Source organism: Mustela nivalis (assembly GCF_964662115.1).
Source record: "Mustela nivalis genome assembly, chromosome: 15".
Lineage (NCBI taxonomy): Eukaryota > Metazoa > Chordata > Mammalia > Carnivora > Mustelidae > Mustela > Mustela nivalis.
Window position 1 is genome coordinate 26,276,685 of NC_139034.1, and position 27,654 is coordinate 26,304,338.

The following is a 27,654-nucleotide window of genomic DNA, read 5'->3' on the forward strand; positions in this document are numbered from 1 at the left end:
AGGTCCCTGCTCTCAGACAGCTTATATTCTAGTGAGGGAGGCTGACACTAAATAAGTAAACAAAAGGGTTGACAAGATCTGTAAGCTCCAAGAGGCAGGGAGCTTAACTGTACCTTGTTATAGCCCAAGGGCATGCAATTTAGCCCCTACTGGAGGTGCTCATTGAGTGTATTGAGGGGATGAAAGGACCTTGCTTCAGAGGGTGTTGAGTGTGAGCAAGGGCAACGCAACTGGGCTACATGACGGAGTGGGAAGGTTGGCTTCACCAGTTGTGGTGCAGCTGAGAAGATGGCTGATGAGCTAAGTTAGAAAGAGGTGAGGGAGGCAACCATGGGACAGTCTTTGAGAATAGTCCGGGAAAGAGGAGATGCCATGCCAAAGCTGAAAGTCCTAGAGCAAAGCTGTGTTGTGTTTGTGAAGATCAAAAAGAGGACCCAAGTGGCTGGAACAGTGAGGGTGACAGAGGTGGGAACCACAGTCAAGCACCGGGCATGGAGGGCATTTAGGTCCATTTCCTCCCCCTGCACAGAACCCACCTGGGAAGTTTTTCTACTCCTCCCCTCAGAATGTTTACAGAGTGAATTGCTTTGTTTGTCAGCTACCCTTGGTCTTGTGTGATAGAATGGCCTTTCCAGGCTGGGGCCCGGGAGACAGACTAGATTCCTCTCTCCTGTTGCCAGGCCCCTGCCCTGCACTTTACCTGCTCAGAGTTTCTCACTGTGTTGGTTTATTTGTGAGACTGATGTAACAATAAAATGAAAGCTTGCCCTCTGGGGGAAAATTTCTGAAGCAGAGTGGAGGGCCAGTTTAGGATTTCAAGCAGGTGAAAAAGCTGATCTGAATTGCATTATTAATGAGAGCTTTGGTGGCTGGGTAGGGAAGAAATTGCAGGAGAGTGGGAATGACAGGAAGGGGCCACTTAGCTGACCATTGAAATAGTCAAAGCCCAGGACAATGGTGGCTTGGACTAGGGGTTTAGAATGAAGGGCAGAGGAATGAGGGAACCCCCAGCTCAGGTTCCAATCATCTGTAGTCTTTTTAGGAGGGATGCACATGCATACACACACATATCACACACGGCATCACACATACCCCCCATACAACATACATACACACACACAACACACACGGACTACACACACACTATACCACACATAACACTACATACCACATACACACACCATCACAGCATACACACACAACACCACACATACCCTACATACCACATACATACACATACAGCCCACACACCACACACACACTATACCACACATACTCTATATACCACATACACACATCACACCACACATAAACTGCATACCACATTCACACACCACACACAGATCACCCACGGCCTGCAGAGACCACACACTATACCACACATATCCTACATACCACACACACTATACCACACACATACTACATACCACGTACATACATACACACAGATTACACACACACAGAGACCACACAGCGCACACACACTATACCACAATACACTGCATAACACACACACACACACACAGCATACATATATCCACCAACCCCCTCACTCTCACACACGTACTACATACCACACATACACCCACACACACTACCGGAGCACCACATGCCACACCCCTCCCCACACCATGGTATAAATGTTTTATGGACCATGAGATTATCTCTGCCTGCAGAGGGCACCTGAGCCCTACAAATACATGCCAGGGGCAAAGAGGTATTCACTCTCACAGAGAAGAGGTTTCTTGGGGACCTAACTTGCAAGGGCCAGGAAAGGGAAAACAAAACAATCCCAAGTGGAGCTGCAGTCTTGCTTACTGGAATTTAAAAGCTCTTCTTCCAAAAGTCATATTTTCTTTTTTTTTTTAAGATTTTATTTATTTATCAGAGAGAGAGAGAGAGGGAAAGCAAGCACAGGCAGACAGAATGGCAGGCAGAGGCGGAGGGAGAAGCAGGCTCCCCACTGAGCAAGGAGCCCGATGTGGGACTCGATCCCAGGACTCCGGGATCATGACCCGAGCCGAAGGCAGCTGCCCAACCAACTGAGCCACCCAGGCGTCCCAAAAGTCATATTTTCTTGCCATGGCTTGTTAAATAAGTGTTAAATAAGCCAGCAGTTTGGGCCTTCGCACACTAGTGTAAGTCAGTTGAAGTAATCAGCCCTCCTCCTGATGCAGAGAAGAGAGAGAGAGGCAGTTTGACAGGCAGTTGAGGGGAGGAGAAGCCTAATTTCCAGAGAGGATCTGGCCAGGGTGCCCCAGTCCTGGGGAGGGCCAAAGCTGGGAAGCTCTGAGAAGGGCAGGCAGCACAGAGGCAGGCCCCCAGGGGCAGCGTGAGGGTGAAAAGGGAAGGGGTGGAAGTGGGGCAACCAGGGACCTTTCAGGTACTTGAGAATTGGGGCTGAGGACGGTTCTGTCTGGAAACATCTCTGTCAGCTCCAGAAATCATTTGCTGTGTCTTACGCTGTGCAGCTCACATTAGAATGACGTGATCCTGCTCTTTGAGAAACTTAAAATCCAAAGCCATTTTACATGTCAATCTGCTGAGAATGGGTCATTTTACACTGAGGCTGAGAAGCGAACACCTAGACAGTCTGATCTGAAGGGCATGAAGCCACTTTCTCTTCCGGCCCCCATCTCGCACACAGGCCACTGCTGCAGGTCTCCCCACCCTCCCCCAACCCTGGCCCCCACACACCTGACGCTGCCCTTTGGTTTGGGGCACTGAGGACCTAGTGCAAAGGCTACCCTGTGATCCAAGAGACTCCTCCACCCGTGCCCCCAAAGGAGTACGTGACCATGACCCTTTGGCCACTTTGCCTTGTATCTCTTGTTACAAGTTACCAGTTACCTGTTACCTGTTAACCTGTGACCCTGATCCGATCCGATCACCAGACCCTGGAAGCAGGGATGGAGTCTTACTCATCTTCATATTCCAAGGGGACCGAAACTGTATTTTCACATAACACATGTTACATATTTATACTAATACCAGGTATCCATGTCTATTTTAGGCTAGGCTTGATACTCTTGTTTGGCTTGATTTATAGCCTGGATTAGCCTGAAATACATCTATATCTACTGAGAAAGGTAAACATTTCCAACTGTGGATGGTGTGGAAGCACAACAGGTCTTAGCGCACCTGTGAAAAGGGAAGGGAAATATTACCTCTGACATTCTGCCACACACCCACCCATTCCCCACCCAAATAGGGAAACCTGGTGACAAACTATGCCCTAAGTGAGCTCAGCTAGCCTAGCCTCCTTCCAGTACTTTACCTGCGCCTTCAGCCAGTACTTTACCTGGAGAAGAACTTTCATAATAATTTGATACTTTTACTGATGAGGTCATGTGTGAATTGAAATGCCTAACTAAAATGCTGGAGAAGTGGGCTTATTCTGCAGGCCTATTTCACAAAGAACAGACCTCAGTGTACCAACACCACTGGCAGCCTGACTGGTAGGATTTCCAAATATTGACTGTTTGTGGACTTCCTTCTTGCGTGGTGTCCTCTGTCTGCCCTGACACGCGATGACCTTGGATTGGATAATCCTGATGTCATGTGGAGAAGTAAATGAGATAGCAGCTACAGATTGTTTAGTACTCCATAGTGGCCGTTGGTGTTGTGATGATCACTATTTTCTTATTTGTTTATTTCAATTTTTTTTTTGAGAGAGGAAGTGGGTGTACATAGGGAGGGAGGGTCAGAGGGAGAGAGAGAATCTTAAGCAGGCTCCCTGCTCAGCATGGAGTCCAATGTAGGCTCACCACCCTGAGATCATGACCTGAGCTGAAATCAGGAGTCACTTAACCCACTGAGCCACACAGGTGCCCCATTACCACTAATTAACTGTCGTATGGCAGATATACATGGTACTTCCCAGTTTTGCTGGAGGAAGTTCTATGCACTCTTTTACATAAAAGCATTGGAAGTTAATTTCGAGTTGATTTCAGGGAAGGAATTATTTTGCACATGAAATAACTTCCTTTTATTTACACATGAAAGCATACAATCTGGATATTCAGTAATGTCTACCAAACCTGAAGATAAAATATAAAATCTATGGGAGTGCCTGGGTGGTTCGGTTGGTTGAGCATCCAATCCTTGATTTCAGCTCAGGTCATGATATCAGGGTCCTGGGATCAAGCCCTGTGTTTCGCTCCATGCTCGGGGCAGGGTGGTGGGGTCCACTCCCTCTCTCTGCCCCTCCCCCTGATCTCTCTCTTCCTCTCTCTCTCTCATAAGTAAATCTTAAAATATATGTGTATATATATATACACATATATTTTATATTATATATATACACATATATTTTATACACTATATATACACATATATTATATATGTAAATACACACACACACACACACATATATATATGAGTGCCTGGGTGGCTCACATGGTTAAGCATTTGCCTTTGGCTCAGGTTATGAGCCCACACAGAGTCCTAGGCTCGAGCCCCACATTGGGCTCCCTGCTTAGTGGAGAGTGTGCTTCTCCCTCTCCCACTGATCCTCCCTTCCCAGCTCTTGCTCTCTCTCTCTCACTCACTCTCTCTCAAAAAAATAAGTAAAATCTTAAATATGTATGTGTGTATATACGTGTGTGTGTGTATACACACACACATATATTTATATAAACTCTATAGCTAAAAGTAAATATATTGGTATCAGTGAATACTGGCATATAGTAAACAACAAAGCAACATATTTATTGGAAAATGAATCACATATACAGGTGATGCTAGTGACTGAAAAGTAATGCATAATATAAATTAAATGTGATTGCATATGAAGTATATATAGACAGAGCAATTGTGATGGAAAATGGAATAAAACAAGCAGCAAAAACTTCAATGAATGCATAAGCAAGCAGCCCCAGAACCAGAAAAACTCACATGGGCAGTGACATTTGTGTTCCACTGACCTGCCCTCACAGCAAAGGGGCTTCTCTATTTGCCCTGTTGTGGCCCTAGCATGAACAGATTGGCGGCTATGGCAGACCAGCAGAATATTTCTAACTTTTCCCAACATGTATAATTTACTTAGCTAAGGTGTTTCTTAGAATTAGCATAGTAGCTAAATAATGTACGAAATGAATCTGGGTAGATTCAGTGTTACGCAAGTACATTAAATGGAAGCAAATTCACTTTCACTATTAAGCTAAACTGCTATTTTATCATATTTGCTGCTCTTCTGTAACTTTCTGTAATTTCACCCATTTTCAATATTTTTATATAATTATAATATACGCCCAACATCATCTTTCAGTTTAGCAAGCCACTAGTCATTGAATCCCACTTCTAACTCAAGCGAAAAAATTTCAAACGATCATTAATTCATAGAATGCTTTGGAATCAGAGCAGTTTATATATATATAAAGTGGGCCAATCCTTTCCCTACTGCACTGCTGTGACACCTGAGGAAGGTCTAATTCTCAACCCTGGTTCTTCCTGTTCTGTCCACAGAACCAGCAATGCCTTTCTGTAGCTCAGGATATTACCTTTCCTAAACTCTTAGAATGGCCTTGAACAAAGACGTGTTATAATTCAGAATATTTAAAAAACTCTTCCCAAAATCAAAGACTAAATGTACATGATGCTTTAAAATACAACTGGATGTGACATCAATAACATTTTTACTTCTAGATTTCTGCCTTCGACTCACAGATTCAAGATCTGCAGCACCATGAGCTGGCTAGAAACAATATTCTCCTTAATTTTTAAAATTCTTTCATTTTCTTCAGCACCTGCATGTAGAACTATATTAAAATTCTTTTATTTAAAGATTTTACTTATTTATTTGACACAGAGAAAGAGATCACAAGCAGGCAGAGAGGCAGGCATAGAGAGAGTGGGAAGCAGGCTCCCCGCTGAGCAGAGAGACCTATGGGGACTCCATCCCAGGACCCTGAGATCATGACCTGGGCCAAAGGCAGAGGCTTAACCCACTAAACAACCCAGCCACCCCAGAGCTATATTAAAATTCTTACAACAGGGGTGCCTGGATGGCTCAGTGGGTTAAGCTCTGACTCATGATTTTGGCTCAGGTCATGATCTCAGGGTCCTGGGATTGAGTCCTGTGTCAGGCTACACGCTCAATGGTGTGTCTGCCTCTCTCCCTCTCCCTCTGCTCCTCTATGTGTGCTCTCTCTCTCAAATAAATAAATAAATCCTTAAAAAACACTCTTTTTAAAATTTTTTATCTTTTATAAACATATATTTTTTCCCCAGGGGTACAGGTCTGTGAATCGCCAGGCTAACACACTTCACAGCACTCATCAAAGCACATACCCTCCCCAGTGTCCATAACCCCACCCCTATTCTCCCAACACCCCTCCACCTGGCAACCCTCAGTTTTGTGAGATTAAGAGTCACTTATGGTTTGTCTCCCTCCCAATCCCATTTCCTTTCATTGATTCTTCTCCTACCCACTTAAGCCCCCATGTTGCATCACCACTTCCTCATATCAGGGAGATCATATGATAGTTGTCTTTCTCTGCTTGACTTATTCCACTAAGCATGATACGCTCTAGTTCCATCCATGTTGTCGCAAATGGCAAGATTTCATTTCTTTTGATGGCTGCCTAGTATTCCATTGTGTATATATACCACATCTTCTTGATCCATTCATCTGTTGATGGACATCTAGGTTCTTTCCATAGTTTGGCTATTGTGGACATTGCTGCTATAAACATTCGGGTGCACGTGCCCCTTTGGATCACTACGTTTGTATCTTTAGGGTAAGTACCCAGTAGTGCAATTGCTGGGTCATAGGGCAGTTCTATTTTCAACACTTTGAGGAACCTCCATGCTGTTTTCCAGAGTGGCTGCACCAGCTTGCATTCCCACCAACAGTGTAGGAGGGTTCCCCTTTCTCCGCATCCTCGCCAGCATCTGTCATTTCCTGACTTGTTGATTTTAGCCATTCTGACTGGTGTGAAGTGATCTCTCATTGTGGTTTTGATTTGTATTTCCCTGATGCTGATTGATATGGAGCACTTTTTCATGTGTCTGTTGGCCATCTGGATGTCTTCTTTGCAGAAATGTCTGTTCATGTCCTCTGCCCATTTCTTGATTGGATTATTTGTTCTTTGGGTGTTGAGTTTGCTAAGTTCTTATAGATTCTGGACACTAGTCCTTTATCTGATATGTCATTTGCAAATATCTTCTCCCATTCTGTCAGTTGTCCTTTGATTTTGTTAACTGTTTCCTTTGCTGTGCAAAAGCTTTGATCTTGATAAAATCCCAATAGTTCATTTTTGCCCTTGCTCCCCTTGCCTTTGGCTATGTTCCTAGAAAGATGTTGCTGCAGCTGAGGTTGAAGAGGTTGCTGCCTGTGTTCTCCTCAAGGATTTTGATGGATTCCTTTCGGACATTGAGGTCCTTCATCCCTTTTGAGTCTATTTTTGTGTGTGGTGTAAGGAAATGGTCCAATTTCATTTTTCTGCATGTTGCTGTCCAATTTTCCCAACACCATTTATTGAAGAGGCTGTCTTTTTTCCATTGGACATTCTTTCCTGCTTTGTCGGAGATTAGTTGACCATAGAGTTGGGGGTCTATTTCTGGGCTCTCTATTCTGTTCCATTGATCTATGTGTCTGTTTTTGTGCCAGTACCATGCTGTCTTGATGATGACAGCTTTGTAATAGAGCTTGAAGTCCAGAATTGTGATGCCACCAACTTTGGCTTTCTTTTTCAATATCCCTTTGGCTATTCGAGGTCTTTTCTGGGTCCATATAAATTTTAGAATTATTTGTTCCATTTCTTTGAAAAAGATGGACGGTACTTTGATAGGAATTGCATTCAATGTGTAGATTGCTTTAGGTAACATAGACATTCTCACAATATTTATTCTTCCGATCCAGGAGCATGGAACACTTTTCCATTTCTTTGTGTCTTCCTCTATTTCTTTCATGAGTACTTTATAGTTTTCTGAGTGTAGATTCTGTGCCTCTTTGGTTAGGTTTATCTTAAAAAACATTCTTAACAACAATAACAATACACTCTTCCTGGAATATCTAGTAAGATTTGAATGATGAAGGTTTAGGTCCAGAAGTAGTAATTGCTGAAAAAATTGTCTTTGGTGTTCTCTAGGAGTGCTATGTTTGAAATCAGAAGACAGCCTTTAAAGGAGAGTGCTTCTTAGCCTTCTAGATAGTTTAACATCCGCAACCAAAATGCTTTTCTGCAGAAGCTTCAAGTTTGGCATACACATCTCTGCACCAGGAGGATAGGTCCACCCCAAGTCAAAGTGACAGAAGTTCTTGTGCTTAGGACCCTTCTAGACCTTGCCCTATGTATATCTTAACCTAGCTGTTCATTTCTTTTTTTTTTTTCAAATTTAAATTCAATTAATTAACATAATGTTTTATTTATTTCAGGGGTACAGGTCTGTGATTCATAGTCTTATATAATACCTAGTATTCGTTACATCACATACCCTCTCCCAGTTACCCCATCCCTTCCCCCCACCCCCAGCAATCCTGTTTGTTTCCTATGATTAAGAGTCTCTTATGGTTTGTAAGAGTCTCTTATAGTTTGGGACTTATGGAGTCTCTCTGGTTTCGTCTTGTTTCATTTTTTCTTCTCTTCCCCTATGATCCTCTGCCTTAGTTCTTAAATTCCACATATCAGTGAGATTATATAATAATTGCCTTTTTCTGATTGACCTATTTTGCTTATCTAGCTGTTTATTTTTAACACCACTAGTAATGGGGCTGACAAACACAAATACCTCTTGACATGGAACACAGTGAAAAATATAACTTCAGTTCTGTATTTCTCCTGATTTTAAAAAACTAATCTAGGAAACAGGAAACAGGAAAAAAAAATATGGATGTGCTACAAAACAACTCACCTGAACTCTTCAAAAACCTCAAGGTCAAACACCTGAAACTAATGTAACATTGTGTGTCAACTATACTTTAATTAAAAAAGAAGTCAAGGTCATGAAGGGCAATGATGCACTGAGGAACTCCACTCAAAGGAGATGAAGAGGCATGGAATTAAATGCAACCTGTGATCTCTGATCAGGTCGCGGATGAGGAAAAAAATTTCTTTTGCTCTTGCTATAAAGGACATCATTGTGACCATTGGTGGAATTTGAATAAGGTCTGCAGATTGAATTATAATATTGTATTGATGTTAATTTCCTAATTTTATAATTGCACTGTACTTATGTGAGATAATGTCCCCGCTTTTTTTTTTAAAGATTCTATTTATTTATTTGAGAGACAGAGATCACAACTAGGCAGAGAGGCAGGCAGAGACAGAGAGAGCGGGAAGCAGGCTCCCCGATAAACAGAAAGCCTGATGCAGGGCTCCATCCCAGGACCCTGGGATCATGACCTGAGCCAAAGGTGGAGGCTTTAACCCACTGAGCCACCCAGGTGCCCTGATAATATCCCTTTTTGAGGAAATAAACCCCACATGATTTAGAGGTAAAGTGAATTATCTCTGCGAACCTTTTTCTTTTTTAAAGATTTTATTTTATTTTATTTTTATTTTTATTTATTGGCAGAGAGAGAGATACAGCAAGAGAGGGAGCACAAGCAGGGAGAGGAGGAGGGGGAGAATCAGACTTCTGCTGAGCAGGGAGCCTGATGCTTGGCTTGAACCCAGGACCCTGGGATCCTGACCTGCACCCACTGCAGAGGCTTAACCATTGAGCCACCCAGGCGCCCCTCTGCAACTTATTTTCAAGTGTTCTGGGGAAAATAACAGGCAAGAAAAATGAAAGTGATAAAAACAAATGTGATAAAATGATAACATCTGGGTAGTCCGAGAAATATTTGTACAACTTTTGCAACTTTTCTGTATGTCTATTATTATTTAAACATACAAGTTTCATTACAAAAACAAAGTTGTCTTCCTTATAGCTTCTGTAATTTTTAAACTTTCAAAGGATATTACCATTTGTCTTTCAATGTTAAAGTAGCAAACACTTCTATAGTGCTTATTGTGTGCTAGGCACTGTTCTAAGCAGTTGTACACATCTTAACCCACTTAATCCTCATAGCCACCTTGAAGGTAGGTACCATTACTATTCCCTTTCCACAGATAAGGTTTCTTGGGCAGAGCCTGGTCCTTCACTATATACATCCCAGAACAACCACATTCTACTGTTTGTATTGCACCTTCTGTAGAGGTGTTGTTATTGTTGTTTTTTAAGATTTTACTTATTTATTAGACAGAGAGACACACACCAAGAGAGGGAACACAAGCAGGGAGAGTGGGAGAGGGAGACACAGGCTTCCTGCTGAGCAGGGAGCCTGAAGCAGGGCTCGTTCCCAGGACCCTGGGATCACAACCTGAGCTAAAGGCAGACACTTAATGACTGAGCCACCCAGGTGCCCCCATGTTGTTGCTGTTGTTTAAGATTTTATTTTTAAGTAATCTCAACACCTAACATGGGCTTGAACTTGCAACCCTGAGATCAGGAGTTGTGTGTTCTACCAACTGAGCCAGCCAGGTGCCCCCTGAGCTACGAAGTTTTAGTGTGATTGTTTAATTTTTCATTTCTTTGCTTTTGATTTATTTTTCGATTTTGATTTCATTTCTTTGCTTTTGATTAAAATACAAATAGTATAAAAACACATGTTAGAGTTTATTTTTCTTTAATTATGTGAACTTTGTGGGTGGTCTATGTCACAAGGCAAACTTCAAAGAGTTTTGTCTGCTTATAGTATTGGACCCAATGTCAGTTTGTCTCCAGGTGTTAAAGAGGTAAGAAGCTCCATGAAGTTAACTCTCTAACATACATCAGCAAATCCTCCCTTTTTTATTGACTTCGACATCTGCTTGGCATTGTGAAGTAATGCTAAACAATTAGTATAAATATTTGAAACATATCTGAAGCATCAGTATAAATATTTGAAACCTGGGGCACCTGGGTGACTCAGTCCATTAAGTGTCTGACTGTTGATTTTGGCTCAGATCATGATCTCAGGGTCCTGGGTTCAAGCCCCGTGTCTGGCTTCCGGTTCAGTGGGGATTCTTCTCCTTCTCCTTCTGCCCCTCCTGCTGCTCTCTAAATAAATAATAAATAAATAAAAATATTTGAGACCTTAATATTTTCTTCAGTGATCCTTTGAACATTCATGACTTGTCTATGTATAATTTTAGGACACCTTGGCATCAGGGGCACCTGGGTGGCTCAGTCATTAAGCGTCTGCCTTCAGCTCAGGTCTTGACCCCAGGATCCTGGAATCGAGCCCTGCATCAGGCCCCTGTTCTGTGGGAGACCTGCTTCTCCCTCTCCCACTCCCCCTGCTGTGTTCCCTCTCTTGCTGTCTTTCTCTCTGTCAAAAAAAAAAAAAAAAGGTTACCTTGGCATCATCTCTAACGTTATTGCATGATGGCAAATTTATTGCTGCTTTTCTTTTTAAAGACTTTATTTATTTATTTGAGAGACTGAGAGAAAAAGAGAGAGAGAGAGAGAGAGAGAGAGACAGCACAAATGGGAGTGGAGGGGCAAAGGGAGATGCAGGGTGGTGTGGAGTGGTGATCACAGGATGTTGAGATCATGACCTGAGCTGAAGGCAGACACTTACCTAACAGAGCCAACCAGGGACCCCCCAATTTATTGCTACTTTATTCAGAAGGGTTATCTCATATTTTATAAACAAAATCAAATCAGTTTGAAGAAGCCCTTTTTTTAAATAAATAGTACAATCAATATCTATAATCTTCATCTGAAACACAGGCTCACTAAAATCTCTCCAGTGGGCAGTTCCCTAAAGCTTTGTTTGCTTTTTCTTAATTTGTCTTACCACCCTAACCTCAGAGGCATGGTTTTGCCGACACCAGCACTTGGACACTGTCAAGTGAACTTCGACATTCAGGCTGGAATGATGCCAGTGAAACACAAACATGCCATTGAGCCGGCATGAGAGCCTGTGGAAAGCCTTGGTTGGGAGTCAGCAGCCTGTGGGCTGGCACTTACTAGTCACGTGACTTCGGGTGACTCCATGAACTTCTCTGAGCCTCATTTTCTTGTTGGTACAACGGGGATAAAAATCCTTGCTCTGGGGTACCTGGGTGGCTCAGCTAGTGGGGCGTCTACCCTGGGCTCAGGTCCTGATCCTGGGATGGAGCCCTGCACCGGGCTCCCCACTCAGCGGAGAGTTTGCTTCTCCCTCTCCCTCTGCATGCTCTCTCTCTCAAATAAATAAATAAAATCTTAAAAAAAAATCCTTGTCCTGGCTTCCTCTATTAGTATCACAATGACCAAATTAAATAATGTATGTGATACTTCTTTGTAATATTTTATATAAACTGAAATGAGTTCTTAAACAATTATCAAAATAGTTGGATATTTAAAAAAGAAAAAAAGACAAAACAAGACAGCAGAGTGGCTGGTACAGTGAATGGATGTAGTTAGAAGTTTGCTGAGAGATGGGAGCAAGTCTCCAAAGGTGGGCCCCACAAGCCGCTCCTCCTAGGGTCCTGGGGAGGTACAGTTCCTTTCCTTAGAATCTGGGCTGGCCTCATGGCTTATTTTTACCAGCAGAATACCACGGCAGTGATACTATGTGATTTCCAATGCTGGTCCTAGAAAGCTGTGCAGTGTTACTCTGGGCCTCATGGAATGCTCACTGTATGTAAGGCTATATGGTAAGTTGGTCTCTATGTAAAAAACTCAAATGCTCTAAGATGTTACGTTGTAAGGAAGCCCAAGATAGCCAGGTAGGGATGTTCAGGGGAGGAGAAAGATCTCTTTTCCTTCTACCCATCTTAGGTTCAAATTAGACTAACAGAAGACAGTTTAACAAGAGAAAAACAAATAGAAGTTCATTAATGCATATGCCGCACAGACATATCTCTGTGTCTGAGAGGACTCAGAGATGAGTGATTCAAAGAGGTGGTTAGATTGGGGCTTTTATAGCATCTTAAAACAGTGGTGAGTTTTCAGGGAAGTGACAAGAGCAGGGCAAAGGATTTTCAGTTTCTAGGGCAGCAAATCGTAAAAAGGCAAATATATGGTGGGGTCTAATGTAAACTAAGGGATAGTTAGTAAAGTTATTTATGTGGATTCCTTTAGTGCCATTTCTGGGCTGACATTTCTAGAGTGGTAGCCAGTGCTTAACTTGTTTTTCCTGGTAGAGAAGGGAGCGGGAACACCTTCAAAAGTTTATGTCCTGCGTTTAGGCAAATAGGGGGAGGGCGGAGAGCTCCACTTGTATTTGCATCTTAAATGTCCACAGGTCAAAATGATCTTTATGACCCAAGTGATATATTTTAAGGTGGCATATTTTGCTACCCTTCAGAGGCCACGTGGAGAGAGAGGAAGCAATAGAGAGAGAGAATATTACTCGGCCAGGCCCCGTGTCTTCCAGCCATCCCAGATGTGCCATTAAATAAGTGAATGAGATTAACATCCGAGACATCCAATCCAGACTAGATGCAAACTGACTGTAGCCACATGACTAACCCCAAGGGGGAACCGTCCAGCTGCACCCAGTGAACCACAGAACTGTGAGAGAGAATAAATTGTTGTTTTAAGCCATTAAGTTTTGGAGTGTTACACAGCAATCGGTAACTGAAATATAGAATAATTTTTGCCTTTTCCGCTCATGGAAAGCTTGTCAAGTTAATTAGTGTAGAATTTCATGAGACATGTAGGACAAAGTCCCTGATGGATATCCGGACCTATTTCAGTTGATTTGCTGCCTCTTGCCAAAGGTACATTGTTCTAGAAAGTGCATTTCAGGGGGCACTGAGAAGAAAATGACTAGTGATTCCATGGCAAAATAGAAGAACGAGGAAAAGCATTTTCTGCTTTCAGGCTACATTTTTGTTTCTTTTATAAATGATTGCTTTGAACCATTGCACAAATTGTACTTTTTCAAAGGACAGGTTTTTTCTTTTCTTTTTCTTAGGATATATTAAATTTCTCCTGTGGTTTAATTTGTGACCAATTTTATAATTGCAGATTTCTAACTGCTTTAATTAACTTTTTTGTTCAAATCAGGTTTGCTGAGATATATCATTTACATACAGTAAAAATCACACATTTTAGGTGTACAAGTCTTGAGTTTTGGTAAGTCTGAAAGGCCATGACCCCCACCAGAATCAAGATATAGTTTTTTTTCAATAAGTTTTTTTTTTTTAAGATTTTATTTATTTATTTGACAGACAGAAATCACAAGCAGGCAGAGAGGCAGGCGGGGCTAGGAGGAGCAGGCACCCCACTGAGCAGAGAGCCTGACATGGGGCATAATCCCAGGACCTTGAGACCATGACCTGAGTCCAAGGCAGAGGCTTAGCCCACTGAGCCACCCAGACGCCCTGAGTATTTCAATAAGTATAAAAAGTTCCCTCATGTTCTGCTGTACCCAATCCCCTCCTTCCATCCCCACTTCCTCGTAACTTTTGATCTGATTTCTTCCCTTTAGCTGTGTCTTCTTCACACTGTTATGGAAGCAGAATCATACAGTGTATGGCCTCTTACGTCTGGCTCTGTTTGCTGAGCATTAGGACTTTGACGTTCATCAGAAGTAATAGTCTGATCATCACTTTTAATAGTACACCAATTATACCACTTTGTATTTATGTGTATCCTAAGTGAAATGGGGATTGGTAGACAACAATGATCCCTGCCAGAGACTGGGACTGGGTGGTGCAGGAGGCTATTTTAACTAGGGTAATCATTAAAGGCCTCTTTCGGAAAGCAGTAGTTGAGAGTCTGCGCCGCCTGAGTGGCTCAGTCTTTTGAGCGTTGGACTTTTGGTTTCGATGCAGGTCCTGATCTCAAAGGTCCTGGGATGGAGGCCCACCTCTGGCTTTGCACTCAGCAGGAGTCAGCTTGGACGTTGTCTCCCTCTCCCCCTTTCCCTAATCTTTCAGTCTTTCTAAAATCAATCAATCAATCTTACAAAAATTTATTTAAAAATTTAAAAAGAAGAAGAAAGGAAGAAAGTTGAGCTAGGGTAAATTTCAGTCCTTACTAATCCATGAGGCACATTTTCCCAACGTGTTTATGACTCATAGGCTTTTCTGTATTTCCGTTTACAGAACCCTCGCCACCAATCTTGAGTCCCTCTTGAAACGGTAGGGAAAATTGACGTCAGCCTTGGGCGGCCACCATTCTGCTCATGCACGCCGAGGTCTGACCCCCCTCGTTCAGCCTTCGTGGCCTTCCTCAAGGGCAGGACGAAGCCACGCCTTTCTCTTGCTCATTTTTCTCTCTGAAACAATTTTGGGGTGGAGGGCGGGCGAAGAAACATACAGGTCTCCTGTTTTGACGCTACATCAAGAACAGAGACTGAAAAGAAATACTAATTTCTATGTTCCAGGGGAATTTTTCTTTTTTAACCTTGTGGCCAGGGGCCATTCTGAGAATGTGATGAACGCTGTGCACCTTCTCCCCCAGACAGCGCCCAGTGGGGTCAGTTCTCTGCCTCTTCCCCGCCCCTCAAAGTAGTATTGCACACTAGATCGCTTCCTCCACTCTCTTCCTCTCCCGCGCTGGTCCTGATGCCTGAACCGGCGCATCTTAGCTGAACTCAGGCATCCACTCCACCTAGGCCACTAGAATCGCCCTGACGCCGCTGACGGGGCCGGGCCGCGGACGAGGCCGGAACTCAGTTACAGGCCCCTGTTGCCCACCGGAACGTGAAGGAAAGGAACGCACCAGGCGGCGGAACGGAAAGAGAGAGCGGGGGACGTGTTTGGCAGAGGGACGGCCTGTTCGTTTCTGCTCCCAGTTGCGTTTGTGTCTTGGCGGTGTTTCCGAGGGTCTCCGCGTTCCTACCTCTGCGCCCTCTCTCCCGCTTCCCTTTATGCTCTGGAGGCTCAGAGGCTGCGATTGTGCTACTCGGTGCTCCGCACGGAACGGTCAGGTACCGCATTGGGGCGCTGTTGGCCCTGCGGGTGTCAAGGCGACCTCCGGGGCGTTCAGTGGTCCTTCTCCGCTTCCTGGGGTGGATGTTCCAGCCCGCGGGATCTCAGAGGCCGTTGCTGTAAAGCTGAGGAACGGGAAATCCCAGAAAGCTAAAATGACTTGCCCAAGGTCATAACGGGGTGAGAAACAGAGCTCGGGGTCCAAGGTTGGCTCCTGTCCCGAGCGCTCCGCCACGCCTCCCCCCATTCAGTCCGGGCTCCAGAAGCAAAGTTGTCTCACCCACTCCTTTTTTCTTTTTTTTTTTTTTTTTAACTTCCCGAGACTATAACGGTCTCATTCCTGCCTCCATTTTTTCTTTGATTCGTCATTTAAAGTACTCACACTGCACCGATACTGGCGTTAAACCCCGAAGTTCTGCCACCACGAAGCTTGTTCACCAAGCATGCAATTCCAGTTTGGCGGAGTGAAGCTGAGATGGTGTGGGCAGCACAGAATGCTTTATTAATCCCAGTCGTGTTCCAGAAGTTGTATAAAAGGAGTATTACAGAGCATCCCTTTGTTTTTTTTCATTGTTTCAATCATGTGAATAGCATGAGCTGAGTACTATTCCATCAGATGGATCTATCATGATATGTGAAGAGATTTAGCTACTTTAATATTGGCTTGCAATATATATAGTTTCTGAAATAAATTGGCATCTAAAAATCCAGTGAACTATAACCGCCACTCTTTTTTTCCCCACCCCTCTCCTTTACCCATTACATAAATATATATATATAAAATACATATTTAACTTAATATGTTCTGAGTTAGTATTGTGCTTAATTTATACTTTAATATATTACTTTAATGTGTTGTTCTGAGTTACTATTGTGCTTCAACAAGTATCCATTACCTTCAACTTTTGACATTTTAAAGTTTATATAAAACCAATACTGGGGCGCCTGGGTGACTCAGTTGTTAGGTGTCTGCCTTCAGGTCCTGATCTGAGTGTCCTGGGATCCAGCCCTTCATCGGGCTCCTTGCTTGGTGTGAAGCCTGCTTCTCCCTCTCCCAGTACTCCCGACTGTGTTCCGTCTCTTGCTGTATCTTTCTGTCAAATAAATCAAGAAAATCTTAAAAAAAAAAAAGCAATACCTAGGGCACTGGGTGGCTCTGTGGATTGAGCATGTGACTCTTGATCTTGACTCTCAGGGTCCTGAGTTTGAGCCCCAGGCTGGGTGTGGTGCCTCCTTTAAAAAAGCCAAATATTTAAAAAATTACTGATTTTTGTGAGAAATGGATTTTTTGAATGACAAAAAAAGTTTTCTCTGGAAAAAGAATCATTTTACTTTCCACTAAACTAATGGCATAATAGGTAATGCCTTTTTTTCCCCCTTGTTTTTCATTTTCTTTGTTAGAACCAAGTCTGTGAGTCCTGAGTTGGAAGCAGCAGCACCTGCTGTTGCAGATTTTCTCCGTTTTGATAAGCAGACAACCAAGTCAGAGCTGCTCAGGCAACTGCAGCAGCATGAGGAAGTCTCAAAGGCACAGAAAGATGGAGAAAGAACTAAAGTTAGGTTAGTGAATCAAATAGTTCTGTCGGTAATGCTGGTTTTTCCAAATAGATTCTTTTCATGTGACTGGTGAGTAAGGTGCACAGTATATCAATTTATACGTTAAATATTTCTCATAGGTGGAATATTAGAAATTTTTTTTTAAAACTGACAAGTAAGATTGCAGTCTTTAAAAATTTTAAAGATTTATTTTATTTTATTTATTATTTGAGATAGAAAAGCAGGCTCCTCACTGAGCAGGGAGCCCAAATTGGGGGACTCAATCCCAGGATCCTGAGATCATGACCTGAGCCAAAGGCAGACACTTAACTGACTGAGCCACCCAGGTGCCCCAAGAATTCAAAAATTATATTAAAACTGATTATCCAGTTTTGAACCGGTTTTTAATCTCCCAATAAATTGATTCAAGTATGAATGTGAATTGATGCATAAAGCAGTTGATTAAAATATACAAGGAAAAGTTACCTATTAACTCTCTGACATTAATTTTAATAGTTAATTTTAAATGTTAGGTAAAGTTAATCATTATGTTAAAATTACAGAATGATTGCTTTATAAGTGGGAATGTTTTGATTTATCTGTGCCATCTTTTATAATTATAGTTTATAATTAAACATGCAGTATTTTCTGCCCTTAAACTAAGAGAACTGTTGACTTTAACAACTTTTAATTTAGCATATTTTAATAGCTTTCTAATGTTGAGTTTTCTAAAACCTTAATATGAAATGGATCACATAAAATTATGGAAAATTAATCTTTTTAGTTAGATATTTTGGAAATTAAACTACTTAAACTGCTTTATTGTATCATGATGCAAAAATTCAAGTGTACTTGTTCCAGTTTTTAGTTATCCGTTCTTATGATGTGGAAGTTTAGTTAAAATGTCTATTGTGGGTTAGTAGAATTTTTATTTATTCATTCATTCATTTATTTATTTTTAGGGATTTTATTTATTTATTTATTTGACAGAGAGAGGCACATTGAGAGAGGAAACACAGGCAGGGGATGTGGGAGGGGGAGAAGCAGGCTTCCTGCTGAGCAGGGAGCCTGCTGCAGAGCTCATTCTGGGACCCTGGATTCATGACCTAAGCCACCCAGGCACCCCAGTGGAATTATTTTTAATTTCTACATTGAGTATTTCATATAAAATAGTTTTCTTAAGGGAGCCTGGGTGGCTCAATCATTGAGCATCTGCTTTGGCTCAGGTCATGATCCCAGAGCCCTGGAATAGGGCCCCACATTGGGCTCCCTGCTTGCCGGGAAGGGAAGCCTGCTTCTCCCTCTCCCATTCCCCCTGCTTCTGTTCTTTGTGTCTCTCTCTGTCAAATAAATAAATAAAATCTTTAAAAATGTTAATAATAGAATAGTTTTCTCAATTTTTTGTTGACCATTGTAAAAATATTAAGTTAAATTGTTTTTTTCTTTTTCAGTCTTAGGAAAAATATGCTCAAAAGGAAGAGACTTAATATTTTTGACCTTAAGGCAGTTACCGAAGAGGCACCTGAAACAGGTTTGTTAAGAACATGATTTCTCAGGTGTAGAAGCATTCCATCTTTAAACAAAAAGTCCTTAATGTTTTGATTGCTCAATGTGAGGTATTTTAATAATCCGTCCTGTCGTTGGCCTGGATCCTGCTTATGAATGTAATTGTTGCCATTGCTAGTCTTTGCCAGATTCCTGCCTTGAAATGCTGCATTCTGTGAGACAGTGGGAGGCATTTACTACCACCTTCTTAAATCCAGAGCTAGCAGTTGGCTACTGATTTGGGTTAGAACATTAACTGTCACCCTCTATTTGCAACTATGTTATTACAAAAGATAAACTATGGTTTCTGCCCTGAGGCAGCTTGCTATCTAGAAGAGGAGATGTGGGGGTAGAGGGGGACCCTGGGTGGTTCAGTCATTGAGCCTCTGCCTTAGTCTCAAATAAATAAATAAAATATTTTTAAAAAAAAGGGAGATAGCATTTGTAGAATTTAATGATTTGACTTAGTGATTGTTTAGGAGCTGGGAAGAAGAGCAGTCAGGAAATATATTTAGCAGATTTGTGGTGGTCGTGTTTTTTTTTTGTTTGTTTAAACACACCATCCTTGTTCCATGTACTTATCCCTTTGGGTAAGAGGTCAAATCTTTCATAATCACCATTTAAGTCTAATTAAAAGAGACGTAAGAGTGTCCTCTTGCTTGACATTGTGTGGTTTACTGATAAATTCAGATAAACAGGAAGCTCAATACAAACGGTCTTCAGCTTACAAGTGGCTTTCATTTCCAAAGATTATAAGTTAGCTTTTGGGCTTGATAATTTTGTAATTGATATTTAAGTTCCGTGGTCTGCCTCCAATGGCTCATTTAATCTATTACAGTTACTTATATAAACATCTGATTTTTCCCACTATTCAGTAAACTGCTAGATATAGGGGCTGGGTTTCACTGATTTTTCTATACCCAGCAACACCTAGCCAGTGGCTGACGAATCGTAGGAATTAACTACCTTAAATCATAAGTGCTTTAAAAAAATTTTTTTAAATAAATGCTTTTATTTTTTTTAACAAATTGAGCTATGAAATATCAATCCATAGAGGAAAGGAGTTAATTCAATCAGTGTTTGTTCTTTTAAACTAAAGGAGAAACTGAGAGAACAGCTTGCCTGCCCTTAACGCGAAAACTGCTTTCTGTCTTATATGATGGACAGGAAGTACAAGGGGCATCTGGCTGGCTTAGTTCTCAGAGCATGTAACTGGATCTTGGGGTTATGGGTTTAAGGCCCATATTGGTTGGTGAGATTCCCTTAATAAAAAGGGGGGGTGTGCCTGGGTGGCTCATTGGGTTAAGCCTCTGCCTTCCGCTCAGGCCATGATCTCAGGGTCCTGGGATTAAGCCCCACATTGGGGCTCTCTGCTCAGCGGGGAGCCTGCTTCCCTCTCTCTCTGCCTTCTTCTCCACCTATTTGTGATCTCTGTCAAATAAATAAAATCTTTAAAAAAAAGGGGGGGGGATACAAAATGCACACACACACACACACACTTAGAGGATTCTAACAAGCTACTTGAAAAAAGCACAATAAAATGTGTGGTCATGGAGAGTAGAACACCTCTTCCCTGTTGATGTGGCAGCTGTTACACTTGCATCAAAAAGGATATTTATTAGGAAAAAAATATACTATGGAAAAAAGACAGTCTCTTCAATAAATGGTGCTGGGAAAATTGGACAGCTATATATAGAAGAATGAAACTCGACCATTCTCTTACAGTGTACACAAAGATAAACTCGAAATGGATAAAAGACCTCAACATGGTCTCCGTGGTATATGTGCTCAACGTGGATTAGAATCCTAGAGGAGAACATAGGCAGTAACCTCTTCGATATCAGCCACAGCAACTTCTTTGAAGATATGTTTCCAAAGGCAAAGGAAACAAAAGCAAAAATAAACTTTTGGGGCTTCCTCAAGATCAAAATCTTCTGCACAGCAAAGGAAACAGTCAACAAAATAAAGAGGCAACCTACGGAATGGGAGAAGATATTTGCAAATGACAGTACAGACAAAAGGTTGATATCCAGGATCTATAAAGAACTTCTCAAACTCAACACACACAAAACAGACAATCATATAAAAAAAAATGGGCAGAAGATATGAACAGACACTTCTCCAATGAAGACATACAAATGGCTATCAGACACATGAAAAAATGTTCATCATCACTAGCCATCAGGGAGATTGAAATTCAAACCACATTGAGATACCACCTTATACCAGTTTGAATGGCCAAAATTAGCAAGACAGGAAACAACGTTTGTTGGGAGAGGATGTGGAGAGAGGGGAACCCTCTTGCACTGTTAGTGGGAATGCAAGTTGATGCAGCCACTTTAGAGAATAGTGTGGAGATTCCTCAAGAAATTAAAAACTGAGCTTCCCTATGACCCTGCCATTGCACTCCTGGGTATTTACCCCAAAGATACTGATGTAGTGAAAAGAAGGGCCATCTGTACCCCAATGTTTGTAGCAGCAGTGGCCATGGTTGCCAAACTGGAAAGAACCAAGATGCCCTTCAGTGGATGAATGGATAAGGAAGATGTGGTCCATATACACTATGGAGTATTATGTCTCCATCAGAAAGGACGAATACCCAACTTTTGTAGCAACATGGACGGGACTGGAAGAGATTATGCTGAGTGAAATAAATCAAGCAGAGAGAGTCAATTACCATATGGTTTCACTTATTTGTGGAGCATAACAAATAGCATGGTGGACATGGGGAGTTAGACAGGAGAAGGGAGTTGGGGTAAATTGGAAGGGGAGGTGAACCATGAGAGACTATGGACTCTGAAAAACAATCTTAGGGTTTTGAAGGGGTAGGGGGTAGGAGATTGGGGGAGCCAGGTGGTGGCTAGTATGGAGGGCATGTATTGCATGGAACACTGGGTGTGGTGCATAAACAATTCTGTTATGCTGAAAAGAAATTTTTTAAAAGGGCATTTATTGTCAGGGCAGCTGCAGTTGTCCACCTAATGAACAGCCAGCAGAGGCACTTGGATTCCTGAAGGAGTCAGCTTGCTTTTTAAAATCAGAAATCCTATTTCTTAAATTAGCTGGCAAGGAATCACTGCAGTTTTATGTGTTCTATAAAAAATATAAAATGATTGTATGCTCATAAGGTAAATTTATTTAACATTTAACATTTAAGCATCCCACTCTTGGTTTCAGCTCAGGTCATGATTTTAAGGTTGTGGGATGGAGCCTGATGTGTCCCAAGTTGCAGGGGGTTTGCTTGTCTCTCTCCCTCTGTTCCTCCCCCTGTTCTCTCTCTCTCTAGATTAAGTAAGAATAAGTAAGTAAAATCTTTTTAAAAATTCAATGAAGGTACTGTTTTAATAAGTTATACTTGATCGAGTCTAAAGAATGTCTTTTGTTCCCAGTTAAGTTTAATACCAACCGCCTACAAACTTCAATTCAGTTTTTATTCACTGCTGTCTCTCTCCCACTTAAAGTAATGCCTGATGTATAGTTGGCATTCATTAATTATTCATTCAGAATGAACGAATTCTTTTGTCCCATGATTCCCACATTTTGCTTCCCTCCAGGTTCGTTCCACTGCTGCAAAGGATCTAGCCATAGACCTTTCTACTTACCCTTCAGTAATTTCGAACTGAGAGGTAATATAGCGTAATGGAAGGAATTTTGGTATTTGATAGTTGTGGATTATTCAAATTCAGATTCTGTCATACTAACTTCTCTGAGTTTCCCATTCTCCATCTATAAAATAGGGCTAATGCCTACCTCGCAAGGATTAAATGAAGTAATGTAATTCAAGTGTCAGGCACAGTGCCAAAACCACAGTTGACATTCAGGATATAGTTGCAGCCGTTAGCAATGACAGTGATGATGGTGGTGATGATTGTGATCACAGAAAAGACATGGGCTGATCATTGCCTACTGAATAAAGCTATAAAATGTGACTGATAATTATTTTGCTCTTATGATGGTTCTTTTTTTTTAATATTTTATTTATTTATTTGACAGAGAGAGATCACAAGTAGGCAGAGAGGAAGGCAGAGTGAGAGGGTGGAAGAAGGCTCCCTGCCAAGCAGAGAGCCCCATCCGGTGCTCGATCCCAGGACCCTGGGATCATGACCTGAGCCGAAGGCAGAGGTTTAACCCACTGAGCCACCCAGGCACCCGTTATGATTATTCTGTAAATGTGGCTAATTAAGCCTAGGTGTGGTCGTTCATGAACTGTCACATACAAGTCTGTGTGTAGACATAGTTTTGTTTTGGGTAAATATCTAGGAGTGAAATTATATGCTAAGTGTATTTTTAACTTTTTAAGAAACTGCCAAACTATTTTTCAAAGAGGTTGTACCATTTTACATTCCCACCAGCAGTGACTGGTGGAAATAGGATTCATTCTTGAAAGATGTCTTCAATTTCCAAAGCAAATAAATAATTGAAATGTTATATGATGGTGGTCATAAGCTAACCTTATATGAACTTACTCATAGAGTTGGTTGTGAGGATGAGATGAACTAATGCATAAAAAGCATTAGCAGAGTCAGTGCTCCTCATCCTTTAGTAGTATCATTATTATGTTAATTTAATTTCTTTGGTCATTAATAGTAGTATATTGTGACTTATCTTGACAGACTAAAAATAAAGATAAAGAGGCTAGACTTTAAATATTAAAGTCACATGTTATGTAAAAAATACATTCATGGGACACCTTGGTGGCTCAGTCATTTAAGCATCCAACTCTTGATTTTGGCTCAGGTCATGTTCTTAGGTCCGTGAGATCCAGCCATGGTTGGTGGGCTCTGTGCTCAGGGAGAGCTTAAGATTCTGTTCCTGCCCCCTTCCTTCTCTTGCACACGTGGTCTCTCCCTCTCCTTCTCTCTCAAATAAATAAATTTTTTTTTCCAAAGATTTTATTTATTTATTTGACAGAGAGAGAGAGACACAGTGAGAGAGGGAACACAAGCAGGGGGAGTGGGAGAGGGGGAAGCAGGCTCCCCACGGAGCAGAGAGCCCAATGTAGGGCTTGATCTCAGAATCCTGGGATCATGACCTGAGCTGAAGGCAGATGCTTAACCAACTGAGCCACCCAGGGACCCCTAAAATAAATAATCTTTAAAAAAAAATTACTCACATTCATGAAAACATTCTTAAAGAAAATACACATTCCTTTTTCTTTCCAGTAGAGGGGATGGTGAGATTTTAGGGCTTGCTTGCCCAGCAGTGTAGTAAATGCTAAGGCTTGTAGGAATTGTCGCTGTAGAATTTTTGTCATCTTCCTTTAGCTTTAGCTCTCAGTGAGTGACCTTTCATTATATACTGTTTATTTTAATCCTCAGGGCCTGAAATGTATTACTAATTTAGAGTTGATTATATCATTTTAAAAAATAAAGATATATACATTGACTTGTGATTATTTGGAAATGTTATTATAGAGACAGCACCTTCACTTTGGGACGTGGAATATGCGAAGCAGTTGGCCATGGTAAATGAACAGCCCCTTCAGAATGGTTTTGCAGAGATGATCCAGTGGACCAAAGAGGGGAAGCTGTGGGAGTTTCCAATTGACAATGAAGCCGGTAAGTTAATTTCAGAGGTTTATAAAATTCCATATCGAGATTAAGTCTGGTTGGTGTTCAGTCATAGAGTCTAGATATTTACATGAATTTCAAAACTGTATAAATATTTCTGTGGTGTCTGAAAAGAAATTTGACAGTGTTTTTTTTTTTTAAGTTAGAATTTCTCTTAATTCTGGTCTTTTTTTTTTTTAAGATTTTATTTATTTATTTGACAGATAGATATCACAAGTAGGCAGAGTGACAGGCAGAGAGAGAGGAGGAAGCAGGCTCCCTGCCAAGCAGAGAGCCTGATATGGGGCTCGATCCCAGGACCCTGGGATTATGACCTGCACCAAAGGCAGACAGTTAACCGACTGAGCCACCCAGGTACCCTTAAATGTACAACTCTTGATCTCAGCTCAGCTCTTAAGCCCTGTGTTGGACTCTGCACTGGGCATGGAGTCTGCTTTAAAAAAATAATAAAAATTTTAAAAGCAAGTAAAACCATACGTTAGAATTGTATCATGAATTTCTTTTCTTTCTTTTTTTTTAAGATTTTATTGATTTGACAGAGACACAGCGAGAGAGGGAGCATAAGCAGGGGGAGTGGGAGAGGGAGAAGCAGGTTTCCTGCCAAGCAGGGAGCCTGCTGTGGGGCTTGAACCCAGGACCCTGGGATCATGACCTGAGCCGAAGGCAGATGCCCATTGACCTAGCCATCCAGGTGCCCCATGTCATGAATTTCTATGTGACATGAAGGTGTTGACTACAAATGATGACAGTTTCCTAACTGCTAAACAGGAGATAACCTGGAAAACCTTCTCATACATTAAATCTTGCGTATGAGATGATATTTTGGTTTTAGAGGACATTACAACTCTTAAGTTTTATGCTGGCTATCTTTTACTCATAAAACTATTGCACTAATGAGATGTAAGGTTCTTGTGCTTAAATGCTACTCAAAGCAAAAATGTTAGAAGACTTCAAGACTTTTTGGAACTCTGGCTCCATACCTAGGTTCTTCGAACTGCTAGACGCTATGTTATCTACTTTCCTGAAGATTATTCTCTAGATATTACTTCTCCGTCACTCAAAAGGAAAACAGTATTACTATGCAATTTATTTCTTGTGCTTTTTTTTTTTTAGGTGTATTTTCTATTAGAAGAGATTCAGTTTTGTTTTTCAGAGTCCATAGTCTCTGAAAAACTATCTGAGGGGTTTGATGTGGCGGGGTGGGGGGGTGGGAGGTTGGGGGAACCAGGTGGTGGGTATTAGAGAGGGCACGGATTGCATGGAGCACTGGGTGTGGTACAAAAATAATGAATACTGTTATGCTGAAAATAAATAAAAAATAGATTAAAAAAAAAGAAGAGATTCACTTACTTTTATGATACTATTAGCTAGGAATTGTAAACATCGTGGTAAGTCTTAGGAAAATGTAGTCCATATTTTAACCTTTGTAGTAGTATGCTGTCATTGTAACATTTTATTTTTTTATAATCTTTCATTTGTTTGGATTAATAAGTGGAATGGAAGCTTAAGTATCAGAAATATTTTGTCTTATATCTTCATAAATTATTACTTTGTGTAGGAAAACTTTTTGAAGATTGATAAAACCTTTAAGAAATTCTGAATATTTTGTGGATCTGTATGGTATATGCAGTCATAAAGGATGCTATGTTGCTGTGTTTCACCTGGTATATATAAAATGTATATTTCTCAAGGTATTATTCTTTCCAGGGGCACCTGGGTTACTCAGTCGGTTAAACATCTGCCTTCAGCTCAGGTCACGATCCCAGGGTCCTGGGATCGAGACCCACATCAGGCTCCCTGATCAGCGGGGAGCCTGCTTCTCCCTGTGCCTCTGCCCCTGCTGCTCTCCCTGCTTGTAGTCGCTCACTCTTGTTCTTTCTCAAGTAGATAAATAAATAAAATCTTTTGAAAAAAAGTTTTTAAAAAAAAGTATTATGCTTCCCATACTCTGGTAGGTATCAGGGAAGGGTGACAAAAAAGCCCAAGGACTTTTCCGTTGTGCAAACAAGAGTACAGATCTAGCTGTCTCAGTGATTAGGCATTTGCCTTTGAGAAAACAATTTAACCTCCTGAGGTTAAAAAACCAGATCAGTTTCCTCATCTGGGAAATTAAAGGTACCTCATTGGAAGAATGTAAGAACTAAGGCAAAGTTATTTGAGTTGCTCAGCACAGTTCTTATTGTATAATACATGTAAATAAATGTTAGTTCATGTCCCCTCTGTATGAACACAGAATTTTAAAAGAAAAAAAATAGCAGAATGCAGTATGTGGTATTAAGGGAAAAATTCCTTATTTGATGAAACATGCATGTTCTGAGTCACCATAATTAAAAATATGGTTCTAAAACACAATATTGAAGTAGAATAACATGAGTTTTTTCTTTTAAGATTTTATTTATTTATTTATGAGAGAGAGAGAGAGAGAGAGAGAGCGCATGAATGGAGTGAGGGGCAGAAGGAGAAGCAGATTATCTTCTGAGCAGGGAGTCTGATTTGGGGCTTGATCCCAGGATTCTGGGATCATGACCAGAGTGGAAGGCAGACTCTTAACCAACTGAGCTACCCAGGTGCCGGAACATGTGACTTTATTTAGGTGAGACAGTGGTTAGGGGTTCAAGTTTTGAGTGAGTTGTATGCTAAATCTCACTAAGCCTTAATTCCCCTGTCTATAAAATGATGGGAATAAAAATAAAATTTATTCTTCTTCTGAATTCAGGTGATTCTTCTGAAAATCAAGTGAGGTTATACAAGTAAAGCATCATCAACCATCATCATCTCTGTTCCTACAACAGTATTATTAGAGGGTTTTACTGTACTGCAAGGATCTTAAATTTTAAACTGTTAGTGAGGATTTTCTTGGAACCACCAAATAGGATAACAGGAAAGTAAGGGTTAGTGTACATTGTCATCAAAAATAAAACACTTGGGGGCACCTGGGTGGCTCAGTGGGTTAAAGCCTCTGCCTTTGGCTCAGGTCATGATCCCGGGGTCCTGGGATCCAGCCCCTTGTCGGGCTCTCTGCTCAGCAGGGAGCCTGCTTCCTCCTCTCTCTCTGCCTGCCTCTCTGCCTACTTGTGATCTCTGTCAAATAAATAAATAAAATCTTCAAAACAAAACAAAACAAAACAAAACCACTTCAGTTCATCAAAATCTTGAATGTC

General features: G+C 41.4%; 1 protein-coding gene across 1 annotated transcript; it reads left to right on the forward strand.

The window, feature by feature from the left end:
- Window positions 1–330: 330 nt before the first annotated feature.
- On the forward strand, window positions 331–25,827 carry LOC309849182 (small ribosomal subunit protein mS31-like; the record flags this gene model as incomplete). Its single annotated transcript, XM_082701508.1, has 6 exons — window positions 331–465; window positions 15,621–15,841; window positions 17,244–17,402; window positions 18,830–18,909; window positions 24,338–24,481; window positions 25,478–25,827. 6 exons carry the CDS (start codon window positions 331–333, stop codon window positions 25,492–25,494), a joined length of 756 nt encoding a protein of 251 aa, XP_082557634.1. The 3' UTR covers window positions 25,495–25,827.
- Window positions 25,828–27,654: the final 1,827 nt, after the last annotated feature.